The following is a 14947-nucleotide window of genomic DNA, read 5'->3' as shown; positions in this document are numbered from 1 at the left end:
AGAGGTAACACCCTCCTGTGCCCAGACATGTTTTTCTGAGTCACTCCTATATGGTACACGCTCCATCAAAACCAATAGCAGAAGTCCCTTTATAGGTTAAGAGCAGCTTTTTCATCCCATCATGAATATAAATGCCTTATGATGGTTTGCTTATAAAGGCATTATTCAGCATTACAAACAGGTCACTGGTTTTAAGGACAAGGTACAAACGCATTCTCTCTGAACTCATATGCCCTCCTATCAATATCAGAATAGACTCCTGCTGCCTGGCTGTCAGGAGTGGGGTTGTGAGGATCAGAGCACATTTACCTCCCCTGTGGCTGTCACCACCAGCTGCATTCAGATGCACAACCTTGATTTCCCACTAGTGAGAGCAACTCTGCCATTGGAGATGAGTATGAATCATTTCTAGAGGAAAAACAACATATAGATTTGTTTTGAAAGAACAGTAACGCTTGCATGGAATGAAGGAAAAGTCATTGCTGTAAACCTACACCAGAAACCAACCTTAAAGAGAACAAGTGGCCAAAGCAGAGTATGATCAGCTACTCCTAGTACAGAGGCTATAAGGTATTCAGCAAAGCATGAAGGCAGCAAACATAAAAAACCAACCTGGAAATACACTCCTTCACTGCACAGTATTTCCCTTGTGGCACTGAGGGCTACTTAGAGACATAAGATGAGCAATGCTGAACTTGAAAGGAATTCAACATTTATGCAGATGCAATTGCCTGGTGTTACTGAAATACGAAATAGAACATAACAGGTCCCTGACAGAAGTCAGGAAAAGAGCTTTCCTATAAATGGATTAGTGCATAATCACCTGTAACATGGGCAGACAGCCTGTTCCTGAAGCAGCCCTTATTGCTTACTGTGGAAGCAGGATGCAAGCTGTGCTGCCCTGCTACAGCAAGTCTATGACGACTGCTTCGTTCCAGTGCAATGGAGCATTAAGAGACCTGAAAAGATTGCTCAATTATAAATAACCCAGATTACCCCCTCACAGTCAGCAACATGCCTACACGGTAACGTGAAAATGGGAACTAGCAGGAGAAACTGAAAAAGCACAGAGAAAGAAAAACAGAACAGCCAAGCTGGAATCCTCACCCCAGTTCATAGAGGTGCAAATAAAAACCCACTGCAAACCCTGAGAACACATCTGGACTCACCTTTTCTGTCTCTTAAGTGCAGATAAAGCCTGACAGAGTCAGATTTTAAGGGGGGCTGGGAGGAGAGGTGGGTGAGATACAAGTTTTTTTTCCAGGCAAGCCTTTCCCCTTTCCTGGCCATCAATCCTTTTAATGTGATGAGCAATATTGCCCCTTAGAGACACAAGTATTTGGGCAGAACAGTGCAGTGAGAACACACAGTTAGACCCCTGGCCATTCTGGCCTCCCTATTTGGCAGCACTCACACACCAACTTGCATTTCCTAAGGCCAAAATCTCCAGATACAGTGCTGATGATGGTGGGCTTTGTGCTGATCCATCCTGCAAGCAACAGCAGGCACAGGCAGCGAGCCTCTGTTGATCATTAACCCAACAGCCAATAACCAAACACCTTTCCGCAGTCATTTCATACAACATTTAATTCTGAAAGCAAAATGGAGGTAATTATCCAAACCGAAACCCTGAGACCACATCCCATTTACAGACTCCTTGTTCTCCTTGGGCTCCTTGTTCTGCTTTGCCATTGCAAAGCCTGCCTGGAGCTCGGTGCTTGATAGTTTATGGAAGGCACCAACCAAACCCTCAAGTTTTATCTCCTACATCTTGTACACTGCACGGCAAGAGAAGGGACGTACCTCACAAAGTAATCCCCAAAAACTCTCGTTTTTAGTTTTGTGGGTGTTTTATTTTAATCTTTATTTTAGCGAGCACATTTCAAGGTTGGTTACCAACCACACGCAGGGTGATGGTTTCCATCGGTCTATGGAGATGCACTGCTAATTAACACTGCAGCTTTCTAGTCCTTCCAGCACAGCAAATCCACATGCTGTCTTCCTTCCTCCCACGTAAGCAACCCCAGCACTTTCAGGCTCAACAAACAGCATTCATTTCTTATTTAGAATACAGCACAGGGCACTGAAAGTATTTTTAGCTCCAGCCTCATCTCCTACAACAGCATGAGACCTTCTACAACAAGGCCTCCCCTCATCAGCGACATATGATAAATACAGCTGAAGGAAAGGCACAGTCCTGCTATTTTGCCTGCTCAGCTACTTCCCATCCGCATGGAAAGCATCCGTTATACAGACTGTATATACTCTGGCTTATCTAGAATATCCTGTCTCTTCAACACTTGCCTCCCCCCAATGCTTTGGTCTCCGTACACATCCTCTTCATACTCCTCCTTGCCCACAGCCCCATCCCACTTCCTTAATCTTTTCCTCATCTCAATGTTATCGTTTGAATAATGCAGGAGATTGCTACAAAGCACATGAAAATGACATTCATGAAGACTAGCAAATTCAAATCCCACGGAACAATTCCTTTTCTTGCTCTTCAGATTGAAAACACACCAAACAACAAGGCTGTTTAGCCAGCAAACACAGACCCAACTGTTTGGCCAGTGGGAAGTGCCTTTCCAACCCAAGCACTAAACTGAGATACTGAGGTCCACTGTGTTGTACCAGAGATCATGACACAGAGGCAGGAGTGGTAGTGATGTGTGCTATGCCTCCCAGCACGTGTATAAAGGCATGATATGAACAACCTACAAGAACAAAAAAAGCCTCCCACCCTGCAGGTCGAGCAGCCAGCACAGGATGAGGTAACACAGCCACCTGAAAAAACACATCACCTTCACAGCATGGATTACTGATAGGAGGTCACAGGTTGGTACAAAAAAGGAGATCAGAGTATTGATCTGGGACACTCCGAAAGGCTGTTGCTTCATTATAGGAGGAAGAACAGCTAGAAACAAATTCCTGATCTGTCCTGGAGACAACTGCACCCCCAGCTCCGAGTGGGCAGAGCTGGCAGCTCACGGAGGATGCAGAATACATCCTGTTTGAGAAAGGAGGCCATGCACAGAGCCACATCCGTCTGCCTTTGCACAGAGCCAGACCTTACAGAGTCAAGCTTGTGTGATGCTGCAGGAGTTCAATGTGCTATTCAATCATGCTGGCAAGTGAAAGAGGTTTCTGATCTGAGGGAGAAGCTGGAGATCTCTCCCAAAACACAGGCAGGTGTATCTTCCTACAATGACACTAAGAATGAATCCATACCTACCTCATTCACCTAGAAACTGGTACCAGAACAACTTGCTATTGGCAACTTTTGGCCTATTAAAGTACTAACAACAGTGCAGCGAGACCACAGGCTCCTGGAGGCATGCATGAATTCCTCAGAAATACAGCTTCAAAGCTCGAGTCAACACTGGTGGCAGCTAAAAAGCACAAACAAACAGCCCAGAAGCCATTTAGGTTTTCCCCCGTATTTCAGAAACAAATACAGATCTTAAAAGCGAGTGCGGAAACCTTCACCTCCCTCTTTGTCCTCAGGCAGGGCAGACAGCAGTGCTGTTCTGTAAACCAGGCAGGCCACAGGGCCCCACTCTCAAAGCAGAACACGCTGCCCAATGAGTAATTTTTTTGAGCCAAGCTCTGTTTAAGTCACGCAGATAAGGCTGTTGCTAAGAGTTAGCTGTCAAAGCGCTGCCAGCTCAGAGTCAGCTCTACGGGGGAAGTTCAAAAGCACACTGTATGTGAGCACTTACTGATGCTGTGCACAGAGCATATCACTTGGAGTTTTAGGTTTCAGTTCCTGGTCAATAAAGCAGCCCCTGCGTAAGCAACAGCAGGTAAAACAGGAGTGCCAGCTAGAGCACCTGCAGGGACTGCTCTGACCCAGCAGGATACAGCCTCCAGAGCTGGGAAGTTTGAACAGAATTCTGTTCATCTCATACCGGGCTCCAGCTGGTGATCTGCAATGGGAAGGGACAAGGCTGGTGGGAAGCTCCTTACACTGCAGGGCCCTGCTGCCTGGTCCTGCAGGTGTAGCAGCCTACAAGAGGTCGTGACGCTTTGCATCCCATCACATGAGGGAAGCAAGCAGCTTTAGATCTGTGCCCACACCACGATGGCAGGCAGTCACACAGACCTTAATCCGTGAGGAACTATGGGTGTGACGAGCCTCCCCCAGTATCAGTATTTCCTTTGGCATTCTGCATGCAGCTTTCCACACGCACACAGTGCAGGAAGTGAATTTCACTCTTAATTACAAATTGCAAGACTAAGAACATTCCTGGTTCAGGCTATGGCACTGGAATACTCTGAGGCCAGACCACCCCAGTAAGGTCAGCTCTTCCCACACCACCACTGCTCCACTTCAGCCTGCACACAAACAGCTGCTGGGCTGTAGAAGACAAACTCTATTCCCTGGTTGGTGCAGGAGTGCCAGGATCAGAACACTAAGCTGAAACACTACACATGCTTGAGAATGCATGTTCTCTATGGAAATAGTTGGAGGGGAATGGAACCACAGGCTGGTTTGGTAGGTAGCACTTCTTGCCACAGAAGACAACGTGCAAGGTGGGAAATACCTGTAATGTCATTAAGCTCTTGCAAAACAGGCTTCCCGTTAGAGTAAGCCAGGGGTTTTCAGAGAACAATTCCTTCCTTCAAATCCAGAAACACCAGAGCAAAACTGCTGGCAAACTAACAAAACAATGTAGGATGAGGTGTTATGAGTATGTGGATAACACCTGGCTTTCCACTTCCCTTACATCACACACCAGCTCTGCTCTCTGCCAACATGCAGACAGGAGTCATCAGCGCAGAGGTAAAGAGCATCTGGCTGCCATTCAGTATTAATTGACAAAGTAGGCGGGGGGGGAATGGACGGTGGGGGGGATTTAATCAAGTCTTCCCCAGTAATACCCAAAGACGTAAGCGCACGAGCTGCAGCTTTCTGCCCTGCATGGATGTCCCTGCTTCCAGCTGCACAGAAGCGCTCCCTCACCCAGCAGAGCCGGCGCCTGCACAGACCCACAGGCTCCAGATGATGCTGTTCTGTCATTTATCCAGGAATAAAAGATGCGCACAACCTCCAAAAGCTTCAAACTGGTGCAAAACGCAGCAGCCCATCTGCTCTACAAAAACGGTTGCCATGAATACATCCCTACCGCTCCACGTCTGCTATTTTTAAAGCTACTTGGGAGGCAACTGAATTCACTGGTGGTTGTGCTATTTTAGTATCTGGATTAATAATATTCGAGGCATACACCGGTACTGCTCAGTGGGGAAACACAGGATCTGTCTGGCCCTCACCTGGCTCAGATGTGCTTTCAGAAGACAGTCATTTAAAGGAGGGCGATAAAGCCAGGGATGACAGATGTTTGTTAAGCAGAGCCCTGTTACTGAAACTGCTCTTATCCTCAGAAGCCCTGCTAGAACATAAGGAGAAGATTTTACAAACAGAGGAGGAGAAAGGAAGGTTTAGTCACTAAAATATTCACAGCCTCAAGTGCCACAAGTGAAGCGTTAACCCAGTGTGCATGGAAAAGGGAGACCTGTATGGAAGAAGAAGAATAAACAACAAGGTGCAGTGTGAATCTGTAATACACACCTATAACCCAGGCCCCAGTGGACTTGGGACAGTGTCAGGCCAACACAGCCACCTACTTTTGCTCACAGGTCAGTGTAACACCGTGTCACTCAGCAGCTCACTGAGAATACCCTATCCCCATCCTTACCACAGCCTCTGGAGAAATTCTGTCTTCTCAGACAACACTGCTCCACATCATAAGTCACTTAATAGAGGTAAAAAAGCATGCCCTATGGCGTACCTCTCCCTGCTCCACGTACAGGGTTACATGGGGCACCTTGTCTCAATCGATTCTCTGAAAACAGATGGACAGCAAGAGCTCCTTTGATCACAGCTGCATGCTTTTTTATTGCCACAGACCAAAGAAAAGGTCCAAACCGATTGCAGAGCAAACACAAACTTCCTACGTAAGCTGTTCATCCTAAGATGACCAAACAGACCTTTCAACTCCAAATCAATCATTTTTGGGTTTAAGAAAAAATAATCCCAGATTCTAACTAAGCACAATGGCTTTTCATGCAACGTAGATACAGCACTGACTTCCCTGTTTTTCCCCAGATCAAGAGAATTTCAAAGAGATCATGGAAAAATGACTAAAGGAGCACGTAGAGCCATGGCAGGATCTGGAAGCCTTTGCATGCAGTACCTCTTTTCCTCACCGCTCCTGGAATTTCATGAAGTTTCTGTAACTGCAACAGGGGAAAATATTTGAAAAAGGTCAAATGACTCAATACCGTTGAGACCCATAACTTTCCCAGCAGGAACAGGTTTCCATGTGCTTTCAGTTAGACTACAGCCAGGTCAGGGGGAAAGGCGGCAAGCCTAACAGCCGACTTCCCCTTTGCTCGTTTATAAGCCATAGAGTGCGATGGATGTGTTTGGTTTGAATTACAGAGGAGTTCGTTGCTGGAACACATCTGCAATCTGCAACACACCGTGTGCTGAGAGAACTGCTGAACCCCAGCCAGCTCTGAAAACAACCAGACACGGCCCGACTGGCTGGCAGTGTCAGCAGCCACCAGCAGCGCGCTCCTAGGAGCTGCTTTCAAGGACAACAAGGAGATGGAGACTGACATTCCTGCTGCATGCTTTTCCTGAGCCACACTCCATTTAATTCAGCTTATTACAGCTCGAGGAAGCAGAGGGGGTTAACTTCTTTCCAAGTTCACATAGTGTTTGAATTCCTCAGATAAGCTGCTTCCACCAAACACAAGGATCCAGCCTCAAGAGCACACTGTAAGGAAAGGCTTTTTGACAGACATTCTTCAAAAGAGAAATTAATTCACAGTACATTTTTTCATGTGTTCTGTGCCCACAGCTCCTGTACACGTCACATGAGGTTGCACGATGCCATTGGAAAAAGAAACAAGCTTTGAACATTGCCCTATCATTTCTGTTTCCGAGACAGAAATGTTTCACACTTGCCCAATAAAATCTCTCCCGATATGAGAAAGCACAATGCACTGCACCACAAAGAGGAAAATCAGACCAAACCAGGTTTTAGTTCTGGTCTAAAACACTTACCAGCAAACATAAGCACACACTGTACCTTTAAAATTGAGTAGTTACTCAGGGAAGTTAAAAAACAAGTTTGAATGCCATGGAAGGTTTCCTTCACATACTGGGGCAGAAAGAAAGCAAGTCCAGGCTGCTATGGAATTCACATTTGCATACTGCTGGTGATAATCTATGTGCACAGCTGGAAACAAAGCAGGTTTTTATTATTAGCAATTAGTAGCAGGTCTGCCTGAAGGAGCCTGAGAAACGCCGATAGATGATGACAGAATAACCTTATAAACCATGTGGCAGAATGATACCCATACGATAAATCATTAAAAAGAAAACACTGCAGCTATAAACTGGGGAGATGCAATGCTATTTGTTCATGGAGATAAACTGTATCTTTAGCACTGACAACTTTGACTCCAGGCAGCAGTTTTCCCTTGCACAGCAATTTGCAATGCAAAGCAAGCTCCTGACACTCTTATCAAGAAAAGTAACTTTGAAACACACGGAGAGCACAAAGCTGGGGAGGGTGATTTGCTTTTATACATGCAGCTTCCTACAGAGTTCATTTTCGAGCACTGCACGAAAGCAGGGCAGCACAACACCTAAAACAGCACATGAAAACATGGAAGGAGGGTGTTTTTATGTGGACTTCAACCAGAAAACCCAACTCCTTCAAGTGTGAGACCTCCTACACCCTCCCCATGTCTCTGTAAATCACAGCGCAGCTCTATCAGCCAACAATCTCCAAGCTTAGTTCTTCCCTGTATCTGAAAAATGATACGGCACATGGGGCCCCCAACAGAACAAGTGAAAACAGCTCAAGGAATAGGCAAGTGGTAGCCATATGCCAGAGCACTTGAGTGAAGAATAATCACGAAAATAAAAAGAATGGCCAGGAAGAAAATTTGCAAGCAGGTTCTTACCTGGTAGATAAGCTAGCAAAGTCACCTCCATCTAACAGCCTGATTTTGCAGAACAGGACCCCATTCACAAAGGGGACAGCAGTTAGCTCTTCGAGAGTAAAACATGTCTGAAACTTGAATTTCTTCTTCTTCATCAGGAAAGCCATGGGCAAATTCAGCGTGGAAAGCCCAGGAACTCCAAACAAGATGAGAGAGGAGTGGCTCAAAACACACACAGACAAGGAAAGGAACAGCGTTTGTTCCTGGAGCGTAAGCAGGGAGTGAGTTCCAGTTCAGTTACAACGACGGCCCAGCCTCAAATGCACGATCTTCTTCTCTTTGGTGGTCGGATCTGGCTGCGGGATCATTGCCACGACAGGCTTCAGGTGAGGAGGAAGAGGTCAGGTTAAATCTCTGCAACATCTCCAAGGGAAAAGGAAGGGTGATAAGGAAGTCTCAGCTCCAGACCAGCAGGAGCTGTCCCAGTTAGAGGCTGCAATGCCCCGACTTCAGCAGGACCCCTCCAGAAGGCATCTCTTGTAGGAAATCATCGTGAGTCTCTGAAGAAGCCTTAGGTCTGTGTGCAGCACATACACAATGCTTCCAGGTTCTCTCTCCTCTTCCTGTGCTACACCTTGGTACAGGTCCTCAGGTCAGCCTTTGGGAGGGAAATGAGTAAATTAGTCCCAGGCAGTCTCAGGCTCCTCCTCCTTCTCTAAAACCTGTTTGGATGGGTAATATTCAGCACAGACTCATGCCAATCTTAAGAGGTATGGCCCCAATTAGCCAGGTCCCAATACCCTCTTTCCCCCATTTGCCTGGGGCAAGCTTCGCTGCTGTCATGCCCCTCATAATTCCTGTTTTGCAAAGCAGCTCATAAAAAATCTGTTCTATTTTCACCCGTCATCTTCTGAAGCAGTTTACAGCCCACATCAGTCTAACCAGCACACGTAACTCTGTCTCAGGAAACGCATAGTCTGTTTCTTTTCTGTTTTTCCGACCAGCCCTAAGTGTTAGCACCTGTATCTCATAAACAGAGAAACCAGCAGAGGAGGAAAAGAGAAAGAAAAAGCAGCCTGCTCCAGATTACACAGCACAACAACCAAATCAGGTCATCGGGTGTCCATCTGCCAGGCCCACTGAGCTGAACTGCTTTACAGCATCAGCTCTGCACCAAGAAGTGACCCAATAACTCCCTTTGGGGGCCAGCAACAGTGGTTTCACTACATATTTATGCAACAACCAAGCCATGGAGGCTTAGGGCTTATTAGCATCAAAAAGCAACGAGGCTATAAACACCGAGCAGCCGATACTGAGAGCTGCAAAGCAGGGCTACGTAGGGCAAAGCTGCCTGCAGGGATACGCGGTTATAACCTCACTCCTGCTGCTGTAGGAGAGCAGGGAGGCTCATAGAGACCCGCTGTGCCCCAGGAGCCGTGCTGCCCGTGTATTGAGCCGTGCTGCCCGTGTATTGAGCCGGGTCTCGGCCTGCTCCCCCCCCTCACTCAGCTCCCCAGGCCTCAGACCCACACACTCGGCTGCCCCAAGCTCGCAGCCTGTCCCCTGCACCCCCAGGCCAGCTCTCAGCCCCACTCCCAACCCTTACCCAATGGTTAGACCCGCAGTGGGATCTCAGCCCTCCTCCCAGCTCCCATCCCGGCCCCTCGTCCCTCTTGCCGCCCCGCTCGCACCTCCTGCCCTCACCTCGCTCGGCCGCCGCTGCTCCCCGCCACAGCCGCCCCTACTAGAGTTACGCCAACTGCGGCCGCTACGCCAACGCCGCAGGCAGCCCTACGACAGCGCAAAAGCACTACCGCGCTTCGTGAATACCAACCCGACACTACGTAACCCCCCTTCCTCCCCGGGGACGGGGGGAGGGGAGGACGAGAGGCGCGCCACCTGATTGGCAGCATTTAAGAGGCGGGACGGGAAGAGCGAGGTTTTGATTGGTTCTTCTAGAGCGGGGGGGGAAAACAGGGCGGGGATTGGAGGAGGTGGATGTCGGTTCAAGGCAAGCCCCGCCCCCGTGGCTGAGGGAGTGGGCGGGACGAGGGGGCTCCGTAGTGGGTTCGGGGTCTCCACAGCGGGCGGGTCGGGGTGGCCGTTTGGGGCGGTCCTGGTTCACATCGGTTTGGCCGTTTGGAGGGTTCTGGTTCACATCGGTTCGGCCCATGTGCGTTCACTCAGGTTAAACAGCTCTTTAGGCGGCTGTGGGGTGCGTGGGGCTCGCTGAGGGGACAGCAGGCCTGTGCCCATGGAGCTGGGCCTGAGGTGAAGTGTCTGTGCCTCCCTGTGTGCTGCAGGTGAGGTGATGGCAGCTCTGATATCTCTATGTCCTCCTCAGCATTGCAGGTTGGCAGCCTGGCCTCCTTCACCAGCAGCTCTCCAAGGAAAGGCCCAACCAGACTCACTTTCCACGTGTGAGATGTGGTAACCAGCAGAACACATCAGCCAACTGTGCTTCCCTCCTGTTATTCCATCTGCTGCCCCGTCCCGTGCTCGGGGCTGGGTGCCCTGGTTAGGTAGGATTCCATTGTTTAAGGGCAAGCGGAACAAAATGTCTCTCCTTGTCCTGAAGGAGGCTGCAGTCATTGACGTGATTTGCCTATTTGTAAAGTCAGGGATGTGTTGCACAGAACTCACACGGTAGGGACTTTTCCCAACGCTGCTTTGCATGTCTGGCAAAGCTTGGATGAGAGCCTGGGATCCCTCGCTTTGCCAGGCTTTGATGCCCAGATTCCTTCCCTTTAATCTCTGCCATCTATACAGACAATACCAGAGCTATCAAATAATGCTACCGCAGAGCGAGCCTTTAAAAGGAAAATCAGCTAGGAAAAGTACACGGCAACATGTGTGGATGGAAGATAAAGGCTGGATTAGAGCAAACGCTGTCAGAGTTCTTGCTCACCAGGTTAAACAGACACAAACCTACGCCTGGGAAAGCATTGCTGGCGTTGGCGCAGTGAAACCATTGCAGGAGATGTCAGTGTTTCCATACTTGTTTGTGGAGGCTGCTTTTAAAGGCAGTGCCTGAATCCATCCCATCAGTTGATACCCAGTGTTTTCAGGGCCTCAGGACACTGATAGAAATGGGCTGGTTTTTTGCTTTCTGTGTCTTCTGTTATTGGGTAAGAGCTCAGCTTCTAAATAGGTTATATTTGCCTGGATGGGATGCCTGAATGCTGGAAGCATCTGAAGAATCCAGGCCAATCCCTCACACTTCTCATTCTCTAAGCATACCAGTGACAGACGTGTCGATCTTTCACTTCCATCACTAGGTAAAGGACAGATGATCCGTCTGTTTGCTGTGTGGGAGGAGGCCTTGTGTTATCTGATATGATTCACTCTGATAAATAACCTCCTCGGAGGGCTGCTCTTGTTTATAGCAACAGCCTGAGATGCTAAAGCTCGCAGAGATTGTAATCCTCGCTGTTCTCACGCATATTTACACTGCAGTTTTATCAGAAATCTCTCTTGAAAACCTCAGTGTTTTTATAATTAATTGAATAATGTATCTGATGTTAAAAATAAACTTGATTTGGAAGGGTGCCCAGTGAGCTGCTGAGCTGTGTGTAATAGAGCAACCGTAGTTCAATTCTCAGGGGTATGTATATTTTCCTAACAAAGGCAGTCTCATGACTTAGAGATTAAATCTTTATTAGTTCAGAATTCACCCTGTTGATTTTGCTGTGTTTATACTGTATAATTGTTTATGGACAAATCCACATTTCTTTAATGGGATAGTACTTCTCTGAATGTCTCTGTTGTTCCCTGCTGGGTGAGATTTTGGGGTCCCCAAGGCATCCTGAGCCCCACACAAGGGCTATCAGAGGGAATAGGGCATGCTTTATCTCTGTCCATCCACCATCCTAACCCCTGGCTTTGTATTCTTTCCTGATCCAGGTCCAAACCATTTATTAAAGGTGTCCCTTGATAATAGATGTTGAATCTGCTTATCCCAGACTGAACTGCTCAGCTCTGGTGCTTGCTGTGTCATGACTCTGGACCCACAGTGCCATCACCTCCGCTCTGTGACCCTCAGCCACATCCTCACCCTGTGCTCTGCCTGACCGAAGCCTTTCCTGGTTCCTCTCCCCGGTGCTGCCACCACTTCCTCAACTTTTGCTGTCTCAGGGCATTATCTTATCAGCCTCAGGTAATTTATCAGTTGGGGCTGTTCTTTGTGCTGGGCCTCACCTTTGCTGTCACTGGAGAGGGGCCGATCTCTGCACTCTGTCTGCCTTGGGACCAAGGTGCAAGCAGGAGCAGAGATGGCTTTCCAAGCTTCCTCCCTCCCAGCTTAGAGCACTGAGATAAACAAGCAGGGAGAAAATGGAGCAAAAATGAATTCAGAAGGGACAGAAGCGAGAAGAGTAAAGTGAGATGGATCCTGAAAAACGCACGTGGTGAGCCATCAGATTCTCTTTCTTATCCCAGAGGAATTCCAGATACACGAGCAAATCATCAGAACCTGTAATCTACATCATTAGCATCTTCTGCTGGAAAACATCATCAGACTAATTCATTTGTCCTGGCAGCCGAATGATTAAAGTTTGAAAACCAAATTATACACCATTGCTGCAACAGTGTAAATACATAATTGGCTTTCCTCTATTAGATCTGTAACCTCTCATAATAGTTGTAATGAGCTTTTAGTCCTGTCATCCCATCCTCCCCCCCAGAAAACAACAAAAGGAGCCTAACGCACAATGCTCTGCTCTATGTCCTTCACACTGTGATGGCCAAGTGCCTGCAATGCACTGCAGCTGGGAGCTGTGGGCCAGTCCCTTGCACAGTGTGGGGTAGGGACTCTTAAATTAAACTCTTCCCAGTTTAATTTAATAACAGGCTGCCAGCTTGACTTTCATCTGCTTGTGTTTTTCACTAGTTCCATATTTAACTGAACTTATCACCATAAACCCAGGAACTGTTTCACTTTCTGTACCACGCTTGGTTTCCTGTTCACCTGCAAAGGACACACCTGTCTGCTGTGTTTCTGACCTGCCAGGACTGGGGATCCTGTTATCTGGAGACAAAGGGAGCACAGGAATCTGGAGTCGGTGGATTCCTTTCCTGAGGCATGTGGCCAGACCTGAAAGCCCAGCTGCCAGGCTCTTCTGTGTTTACTGCCTTCCATATCTGTTCCATATTTCATGGGAACATGCAGGACTCTCTGTTTGTTTCTGGAAGGCCTGACAGTGGCACAGGAACAGCTTTACCCTTCCAGAATCCTCAGACTGGAGCTTGTGTTGCCTTGAGGCTCATGTTTGTGAATCCTCATCCTGTGCCTGGATCTTCAAAACCCCGGGGGGCTCATGAGCCCATTTTGCAGGTAGCTGGGCTGTGGGCTGACCCCCAGAGTGCAGCCTGGAAGCCATGCTGATGTCTGTGTGGAGCTTCTCATCAGGTGCTTGCGAGAAAGACAAAGAACATTAAATGCTTCCATTCTCATAACTAAACAGAGCAGCTTTCTGTTGACAGTATCTGTTGGCAACAACCTCTCAGATGTCAAAAAAAATATCAATAAACCAACAAGAGGATGCTTTGCCAAAACAGGCCTGACAAACTAACAACGTGCTGGAGGAGGCAAGGTGATTCAGGTGACTATGAAGATATCATTGTGCCTCTGTGGGGACCAGCTTTCACACCTATTGTACCTATTTCAGCACACTGTACCTGTGGGATGCTGACATATTTAAATATGGCCCAGTAAAAATTCCTAAACCCTGCCCCAGTGCTTGTAATGAAGGAATTAATGCGTATCTTGTGCCTGCCCATGTTTCTCTGCAGTGAATGCATTGCAATGAGAGCTGGGAGCCCCACAGCAGCACAGACCGTGTGCTCTGGGAGCAGTATGTGAACACAGGCATCTGTGCTCCGCATCCCTCTGCTCTCCTGTTGGATTTCTTCCTCTCCAGGCTCCCAGTCCTGAGATGATCCAGCATTAAGGAGCAAGTGGGGCACAAAACATCCACAGGATTTCTGGAACCAGGTCTCTGCAATGCACTGTGCTGTGCTGCAGACTGCAGCTCAGGATCCCAGTGCCTTGCCCCGTTGTGCAGTGCCATCTCCTGGGCTGCACACGTTGCTCACTGCCTGAGCTTCACAACCAGACTTTGGCTCCTGAAGCACCGAGTGGTGCCACAAGCAGAAACAGCCTCGAGGTACCTTCAGACCCACCAGGAGTGACCCACTGAGCTCCTCTTTCTCCAGCAGCGAGAAGTACACAGTACACTCACTCTCCCTTCTGAGGAGCCCTGTGGCAGGACCTCCCTGCACATCTCCTTCCTGCTTTCGGCGGCGAATATAAATCTCTAGGTACAAAAAGCTCAGTAAAAGGAGCACAAATAAACAGCAGTGAGATGCTGTTCCTTACTTTTTGTTCAGCTTTGGGCACAAGTTCCCAGCTCAGTGAGACTCAAGGCAGGTCAGTGCCCTGCTTACCCCATCTTCCTGGTTTTAAGTGACATATTTTCTCTCTTCCTCCCCAAGTTTAATGACCTCGTCATGAGCGACAACCAAGCCCCTAATCACAGCACTCACCCTGCACTTAAAACGTTGCTACATCTTTTTAATGAGACAAAAATGTGCACGTGGAACTTGCTCCTAAATGCTACCGGCTTGACTAAGCTCTATATTTATCCTGAAAACACACAAAAAAAATGGGTGGTTCTGAGGGCAACCTGTTTGCTCCTAAGAAACAGCAGCAGAGCTTAAGTGCTTAGTCACCGCAAGAATGAACACAGCAATTCAGATCCCAAGGCTGGTATTTCATCCATCATTCTGGGCTACTGGAGCACGCTGTGAGCAGCTGGGAGGTACGGCACGCTGTGCTAATCTGTCAGATGCAATGAGCTAACGGGTGGGCCGAGGTAACGCTGTGAAAGCTGTTATTGGAAAGAAAAGCCAAATAAAAAGGGAAGAAAAGACAATTATATAAACGTAAGGCCACAAATGAACAAGGAAAAAACCAACACACGTGGCTGCA

General features: G+C 48.0%; 1 protein-coding gene and 1 long non-coding RNA gene across 9 annotated transcripts in view; one reads left to right on the top strand and one right to left on the bottom strand.

Moving 5' to 3' along the window:
• Positions 1-9802, bottom strand: part of FAM102A (family with sequence similarity 102 member A) — a 31565-nt gene extending 21763 nt beyond the window's left edge. For 2 of the 7 annotated variants that reach the window (XM_015879086.2, XM_015879088.2), the window contains exons 1-2: positions 9651-9802; positions 7981-8617 (exon numbers count right to left, since the gene is read on the bottom strand). In XM_015879086.2, coding sequence (XP_015734572.1) covers positions 7981-8126 — 146 coding nt within the window. In that variant the 5' untranslated portion in view covers positions 8127-8617; positions 9651-9802. Of the gene's footprint in view, positions 1-3719; positions 3740-7980; positions 8682-9650 lie in introns of those variants that run through there. The other 5 variants (XM_015879084.2, XM_015879087.2, XM_015879082.2 and 2 more) reach the window with 3 other exon arrangements.
• A 192-nt stretch (positions 9803-9994) lies between these two features.
• On the top strand, positions 9995-14910 carry LOC107321788. Of its 2 annotated transcripts, none has more exons than XR_001558675.2 (3): positions 9995-10132; positions 10304-10481; positions 11863-14910. It is a non-coding gene; the product is annotated as an uncharacterized LOC107321788 (long non-coding RNA). The 2 variants fall into 2 exon arrangements; XR_001558676.2 differs by having other exon boundaries at positions 9995-10230.
• Positions 14911-14947: the final 37 nt, after the last annotated feature.

This window comes from Coturnix japonica, chromosome 17 (assembly GCF_001577835.2).
Source record: "Coturnix japonica isolate 7356 chromosome 17, Coturnix japonica 2.1, whole genome shotgun sequence".
Classification (NCBI taxonomy): domain Eukaryota; kingdom Metazoa; phylum Chordata; class Aves; order Galliformes; family Phasianidae; genus Coturnix; species Coturnix japonica.
This window is presented reverse-complemented; position numbering and strand designations above follow the sequence as displayed.